The following is an 8,527-nucleotide window of genomic DNA, read 5'->3' on the forward strand; positions in this document are numbered from 1 at the left end:
AAAATACACATGCCAAACCATCTTGAGCAAAATATACACATCATGAACCCCGGGATTTCAGCTAGATCTAACACTGGTTGTGTGATCAAATATGGGCTTGCCTTTTAATGTCCGATAACGACATCAACGGAAATTTGTGTCCAATGGCCAGATCGATGCGCTCCGGCGCAGGGAAATGAAAATCACATGAAAAGGAATCTCACATCAAGAGAGTCCACCTCAGAACACAGGCCTCTTACTCTTACCCTGAAAACCCTACAAAACATTCTAAAGGCATGATTCAATTTCAGTGTCATAAACATCAGTTAAAGCAATATATTAAATATATAATCACCACAAACTAACTCCAGTAAGACTTAAAGTGATGAAGTCATCATTCGAAAGAAATAACACAATATCAAAACACACACACATGCAAACAGGCATGCACACACATACACCCTGAGTACGTACACTTGTACCAGTATACGATATTTTAGTTCTCAGCATGGTTGAAAATTTCATCTTTCTTTATTCTTGATTCTCTCTCACTCTCATTCTCTCTCTCTGATCCAAGATGATTGAAACAATGTCTGCGTTGATCACGCTGATATAAGACATCCAAAATGTCGAATAAATTAAAAATCACACAGAGAATGGCAGAAAACAATTCCTCAAAATGGCTACAGTCAGAAAATGGCAGGTCAGTTACATAAAGTTTTGACATATTGAAAAGCCATACGAAAAATACAAAAGGTAGTGTGGGAAAACTCGAAAGTTGCACTGAAAATTATCAAAAGAAAAGGAAAAAGACTAAACACTGATTAGTAATCTTCCCGAATAAACCATTAACAAAAGAGACCCTTGACAAAAAGGTGACTGTCATATATATAAGAATAACTAATTTTTTAAAAACAATATCAAGCCAGGTAAAAACCAGCGACTACTACGTCCAGTAAAGGCAAAAATCTATTTTATTCCTCCATACAGTATATCAAGAACACATGTCCTAAAAGCATGAACCAAGCCATGAGCGGGAATAAGTTTTTGAGCGGCCATGCCTCAGACGAAAATGAACTGGAGCAAAACTCAAACAGTAAAAACCTGGCACAAACACTACTTCACACCCAACAACACCCCCCCCCCCCCCCCCACCCTATATCATTTTGTCCCATACACTGACCATACATCCAATGAGCTTGCCTCTTAATCTTTGTGCCCTTCTTTTTTTTTTACGTGGCCATTTCTTGTACACGTAAGTAGGAACAATAATGGAAAGGAGAATTTGCTTTCACAAAGCATGACCTGTTTATATAAACAGATCAAAGAACCCCCTCAAAACTCAGCTTTTAAACTATGAAAAAGCATTAACTTTTGCGTTCAGTGCCTGCTCAGACTACAATGGCGTACAATTCAATTTTCCAGCATCCAATATTATAGCAGAGATTCAGATTTCTCATCTTGTCTCGCTCTGTGAAGAACCAATAAATGTGAAGAAAAAATCTTTGACATGATAATTTTGTATTCAAATTACAAGAGATATTCAGATGAATAGCAAAAGCAAATAAATAAAAATGCATTATTGAAAAAAAAGAAGAAAATTGGTTATTTGGGTTACAGGTTTTTGCCACCAGTGTTATTTCGACACAGATACCATATCATCATGCTCATTTCACATTCGACAAGCCACTATTTGCCACTGTCTTCACGAAATTTGGAGAAATGATTTTATGTAGAGCCTATCACTCTCTCATAGAACAATGTCGGTTATTGTGGAAACAAGCAACCGACCCCAAAACAAAAGAAAGTTTCCTAAAGTTACTTTTCTACTATTTCTTAAAATGATAGTTTGTCAGTACCACACCAACACAGTTTTAAAAAAAACTTCCCCACTAAACATCAAGCTATCATCTTATTCTTTGAAATTATACTTTGTCATATTAAGATATCAAAACAATAAAAAGTAGACACCTAATAATATTCAGTTACTATCTTGTTTCTTAAATTTATAGTTTAAAAAAAAATCAAATCAACACAGTAAAAAGCTGTGCACTTAAAGTCCAATTACTATGTTAGTATTTTGCTTTTCAAAACTATAGTTTGTTATTACAACTAGTACTAGCAGGAAACCCAAGTAGATACAATCTTCTAGAAGATTACAACACAAACATGGGACAAATGGAGAGGGTTTTCCAATTCTCAATCATCCTCCCAATGACTCGGCCAGCCGTGGGATGAGCTTGACGATATGGCTCCAGTGAAAGAGCACTTTGTAACCTGCCAGACCTTTCTTCCCGAAACACTGATGATTAATGCAACCCCATCTCAACCACTGATGATTAATGCAACCCCATCTCAACCACTGATGATTAATGCAACCCCATCTCAACCACTGATGATTAATGCAACCCCATCTCAACCACTGATGATTAATGCAACCCCATCTCAACCACTGATGATTAATGCAACCCCATCTCAACCACTGATGATTAATGCAACCCCATCTCAACCACTGATGATTAATGCAACCCCATCTCAACCACTGATGATTAATGCAACCCCATCTCAACCACTGATGATTAATGCAACCCCATCTCAACCACTGATGATTAATGCAACCCCATCTCAACCACTGATGATTAATGCAACCCCATCTCAACCACTGATGATTAATGCAACCCCATCTCAACCACTGATGATTAATGCAACCCCATCTCAACCACTGATGATTAATGCAACCCCATCTCAACCACTGATGATTAATGCAACCCCATCTCAACCACTGATGATTAATGCAACCCCATCTCAACCACTGATGAAGCAACAACAGAAGGAAGCCAACTGATCAAACACATTAGACAAAATAGTGGAAAACAAAGCAATAGCACATATATCACTTGACCAACACAGACCCTGGAGAAACAAAGTCCAGAGTCCACAGAAAAAAAAAGAGAAGGGAGAGGGGGGACCATCTCAGGAACAGCAGTATTAGCAACGGAAAAAAAAATTCTGTGAGAAGACACTGGAAACCAGCAAAACTACTTGTTGGTGGAGGGCATACGGGCAGCTTGTGGGTGGAGGGTGTTACTGGTGGGTTCTTTTTTACTAGACCTATTTATCTATTTCTCTGTTATATCTGTCTGTCCATCCCACTTTTACTCAGCACTAAATGACCATTAGGGCCTACAGAGTCCAAGTACATCATGTAGGCCCTACTTCTCTGAGATCAAACCATACTCACTGGGACACACAGGAAGCTCGCTGAGACTGGGTATGCATGCTTATAGGAATACACTGAAAATATTGTCTATGGTTCAAAGGTCAGGTGCGTCTCTCTCTTCCCCCATCACCATTAACAATTTGACAATGAACATCTGTGCTTGCTCTCTAACTGTGGGTTGGAGCCTAGAACCCAAGGTAAAAAAAAGTAATGCAGAACTTTTTTGAAAAGGGAGAGCAAAGGTGGGGCTGGGGTCCAAATACACTTCAAGGTAATGATCTTTAACCTGCAAAAAGAAACAGTTGACAGAGGAGAGTGGTGGTAGAGAATTTAGAAGTCCAGTGCTGGGTCACTTTACAGTCTTGTACTTGTACTCATGCAATAAAAAGTTTACGTAAAACAACCAGCAGTTCAAAACCTCAAGAAAAAGATGTCTAAAAACAAACGATTTGACTCCCTCTCCAGTAAAGAGATATCGTCATCAGACAGGAGAGAAACACACATGTGTACAAGGAAAAGACTTCTCTCAGTCAATTCCAATTAGCCTAAACACCCACTCCACCAAGAACCTTAGAATAATTCTATTCATAAGCTCCTAACACTCCACCAGTATGCAGTCAACTGAGCAATGTTGCGATGCACTGCAGCGAAAACTGCTCGCCTAATATTCAAACAAATACTGTCTCGTGTCAGATCATGGAACACAATGTGTATATATGTATCAATACATACATGTATAGTGTTTTACCCTATAAGTATTCAACGTCTCCAAAAAACAAAAACAGAAAAAAAGGAGAAAGACAGACAGAAGCGAGCAGTCGAAAACAACCAAAAAAACCCCATTGAGACACAAATATATCCTATATTAAACTAGATATGGCTGAGAGACATCATGAGAGACAATAATTTGTCAGCAGCAGGAGACACCGGACATGTGGAGAGACATGTTACACGTACGCCGGTCAACTGGCCCGTTTGGAGATGGACATTATATACTACAGAGTACAGTGGTTTGACTCAGGCACTGAAGAACCATATCTGGCACATCAACACCTTATTCCATTTCAATAAATTCACATTTCTTTTCTTTTGTGTCATTAAATCATGATTAAAACAAAAATAGTATTGGAAAATTACATCAGAAAAGCATCAAACTTATAACATTCTGGTCTCAATGTCGTACCTAATAAAGTTGTCTTTAACAATTTGAAAATGAAATTGTTCACTGCTCTTAACATGACATGAATAAAACTTTTTTTAAACATATGACATGCAAATAAACACGAAATCAAACATAAATATTACTGTAAGGAAATTCATTTTTTCTGTAACATCAAAATATGTTATAAATACAGAACAGTAAGCATATCCTTTTACTGATGACAATTAAAGCTACAGAAACAAAAAACAAATACGTGAAAATTATCCCAAAAAATGTTTATCACTTCATAGAAGCACTCATTCATTCCACAATCTGACTCAGCTAACACAGGCGCCTTCCCTCAGGAGAGTAACTCAGTCATAACATTTTTATTTTTACAAAAGTAAGAAGAGATGCATTTATACCCTCATATTCTCAGACCCAACACAATCTCTCTTCAATATACTTGGAAGTGCGGAGAGATGCTATCATTTGAAGAAAATATCATATTTACTCCCATGATTTTAATGTAAAATGTTAGTCACATGTGTAGTTCAGGGCCCAAATATATGAGATCATTTATTTCCCACCATACATTGTACCAGGAAACAGGCAAAAGCCTCAACACCCACTCAGGAGTTGCAAAGAGTCCACAGCATGATCTTACTTATGTGACTGATTCACTGTCAATATTCTACGTCCTCACGGACACAATACAGATAATTCAGAAGGTGGGTCGCTTCGACACTGCCTACCCCTGGCCAGCACAGAATAAGTAGGTTACAGGATCCTAACTGAGTGACGAAAATACTCAATGCAAGATTTCCCACATATACTCTTTACCCCTCCAATTTCTAATTTTTCTCTAGTTTTGTTGGATATTGAGTCATGTCAAACAATGGGAGAAGTGGGTCAGTGAAGTTATTTTACTGGAGACAACATGCCACTCTCTCACTGGTTGGTTGTTTGCTAGCATTTATTATGAGTTTTACCCTGAAAAGTACCTAAACAAAGGTCTGATCTGTACAAGAGAAATAGTGAACTATGAGATTGTTTCTCCATGGCAAGACTGATCAACAACTCTTTGTTTTTATAGATAATTCTATCTTTCTATGGCTAGACAGCCACTACACACGTTCTCCGTCTTCCCTTCTCTATTCTCTCAACAATCAGACAGTGACAGAAAACTCTCTCTCTCTCTCTCTCTCTCTCTCTCTCTCTCTCTCTCTCTCTCTCTCTCTCTCTCTCTCTCTCTCCATCTCCCTCTCTCTCTTTCTTTGTCTCTCCCTGCCTCTGGACAGCTAAAGATAAAGTTGCAAACTCTCCTTCTGCCTCTCCGTAATAAAACTGAAGCTCAACATCTTTCTCCCTCTCTCTCTTTCTCTCTCTCTCAGTGTCTGTCTATCTGTCTGTCTCTCTACAGCTAAACTGAGAGCACACCTTTTGTCTTTCTCAACTGCTAAACAGTGACCACAAACTCTGGGTTGACATATGAGAAGCCGGAGAATTCACACTGGTCGAGGTTCATGATGAACAGTTTGTCCGTGGGCGTCAGCTTGGGAGCTTCAGACGTGAACTCTCGGTCAAAGTTACTGACATCTTTGCGGGATTTCTGGGAGAGAGAAAAGCAAAAATGTAAAAAGATGTCAAATAGCCCCAAAATATTATGTATTTAATTAAAATATTTGACTTACTGCTTATTTGCACTAAAAAGCAGCAAAGTAGAGCTCTACAATTATTTTATCAACAAATTACTTTAGAATTAAGAAGTAGGCCTACATGTACATTACTTGAATTTATTTGCCAATTAATGTTTCTGGTGTTTTTCTAGCAATTAACAATTTACAACGGCAGAACATGAGATAAAATTGTCATTCTCAGTGAACAGAAAAAAAGACCAGTAGGGTATTTTCATATCAATCAAAACAAAGACCCAAAAAAAGAAAGAAAAAGAAAAATATCTGCTGAATTTATATTCATATTCATTTTTGCTTTGTATCGGTGTTTCCAAAATTCTAGGGGTGGTGAGAAAGCAAATCAATAAATAATTACCAAAAAGTTCCTACTCTCACTTACTGCTAATAATATTGTTTCCAACAGTATGACATTTAGTCCAGCCTATACAAACCACAAAATCTGATAAGACTATTCTTAAAAAGTTAACTTCCTTAATTAACTTACTGCTGGATTTCCAGACTCAAAGGAGATTATATTTCCAAATTCATGTTTCTATTCTTTAAACTATGGATATTTTTTTCAAACAGCACACTCAGTTAAAACACCATGAACATCCACAGTAAAGCCAAAGAGAGGACATTTCACCATTGGGTACGGCAGTGGTATAGCAATCTCTATGTTAATTTGATGCAAGGAGTTCGAAGGAGCAAACTGTCCTCAGAGTGAACTAAAAGCCTTAAGGTATTTTTTGTTCTTGACAAATAGTAGACCTACTTAATTAAAGAAGTGGACGAGGCTATCACGTCACAGCACCTGAAAGACATATAGATCTAAGAGAAGGCCAAAACAAATTGGTTTATGCTAAAAATAAAATTGGCCTTCTCATCTTTTTTTTTAAACCTCAATTTCATAACAACATGTAAGAGCTAAAAAAAACAAACAAACTTGTGTTTCTAAAAGAAGTGCAGAATGTTCAATGAATCAGAGTAATTTTGAATAGAATTAACACTGAGTCAATGAGACTTCCCTCTCATAAAAACCAATTTGTGAAGGAATAAATCTTTGTTCTTTCATTTTTTTCATTAAATGCTACTAGCTAAGAATTACTGACGAGCCCATATAAAAGAGCATCGAACAAAAGGGTTAGAGGACTGAGGGTGGTGAGGTACAACGGGTCAGTCTAGAAAAACCAACAAACACCCACTTCCCTCTCTGTCTCAGAGGGATCACAGGGCAGCGAGCAAAACATTCACAAAACCCAGATTTAAAAATGTAAAGGTTTACTAAAACCCGGTTAAAATTTTAAAGAAGTAAAAGCGCAGTGCTGGAGTTAGCAGAAAAAAAACCCCAAACAAATTAAGCTTTGCATATTAATTTCAAGTACGGTACATAAAAGTGCTTGCCGCTCATATTAGAGCTCATGTTTCTTCAACAACAACAAAATTCGGACCCGCGTTCATTTTCTTTTTTCCCTCTTTCCGACTTTTCCTGTCAAATGAAGAAAATATACCAAGGTGAACGGGATAGAGCAATATATAATTTTATGGCATGGCATGGGTTTTAAACGCCGATTTCAACACTGTAAGGAAATTCCAGATACTAGAACTCCCTAATTTAGAGTCCCAGTCAGAAGGAAACGACCGAGGAAGCGGAGAGCCTCGATGAACACTCCCAAACAACTCAAGTTCAAGACCAGCATGACACCAACTAAATCAACAACACTCTTTATAGTATATTAGTTTTCTCTTGTATACGGACTAAAACCTCCGATCTCACGTGCACGGTGTCCTTTAAGGAACTTTTGAAGCTGGAAGTTGGGAAAAAAGCTGTGCTGCCCGACCGGGCCGGATCCCAGTTTGATTTTCAAATGGTTGAAAGTCCATCGGTACCAAATTTTTATTAATCAGAAAATCAAACATTTCTGAGAGTAAATTAATTAAATCTAAGTCTAAGAGATCTATGGAAATAAAATATGGCTATTGGAAAGGAAAAGGACACCAATTTGTGTCAGTAAATGGACAGGTCATTACTTTCAAAAGGCACAGCACTGTAGGCGAACCCCCCCCCCCCCCCCCTTAAAATTGAGTGCCCCTCAGACCGAGAAAATACAGACAGAAAAGAAGGAACTTCAAACGAAAAAGATAAGTCATGTGTGTTTAAAAAATGAACGGTTGGGCTATTCTTCACACAAAAAAACAGATGCATGGGTTATGGGTTGTAATAATCGCAGTCTTCAAGACAATTTATTTTCAACCTAGGAGTAGTTAAAAGACGGAAAACAATGGTAAACGAGGAAATACGGGGAGGGATCTAGTTGGGTTTTTTTAAAATTCGAAGCGCTGCCAGTAACAACAGTAGGGGCACATACAAGTCATCTGTCACACTCATCAATTCCATGCTAGTATAAAGTACGGCATAAAGACTGGAGGGAGCATAATCACTTTAATTACTCTGTTAAGAAACCCCAAAAAACAACAACAAACAAAACAAAACAAACACAAACAACAACA

The 8,527-nt window shown here is 37.7% G+C and overlaps 1 protein-coding gene across 1 annotated transcript in view; it reads right to left on the reverse strand.

Annotated features, from left to right (window-relative positions):
* Positions 1 to 5,755: 5,755 nt before the first annotated feature.
* The window catches only part of LOC100533518 (protein kinase C I), a gene marked incomplete in the record, with an annotated part of 202,460 nt that continues 199,688 nt past the window's right edge, over positions 5,756 to 8,527 (reverse strand). Inside the window, 1 exon segment of the mRNA NM_001204486.1 lies at positions 5,756 to 5,952. Coding sequence (NP_001191415.1) covers positions 5,800 to 5,952 — 153 coding nt within the window.

Source organism: Aplysia californica, unplaced genomic scaffold (assembly GCF_000002075.1).
Source record: "Aplysia californica isolate F4 #8 unplaced genomic scaffold, AplCal3.0 scaffold00087, whole genome shotgun sequence".
Classification (NCBI taxonomy): Eukaryota; Metazoa; Mollusca; class Gastropoda; order Aplysiida; family Aplysiidae; genus Aplysia; species Aplysia californica.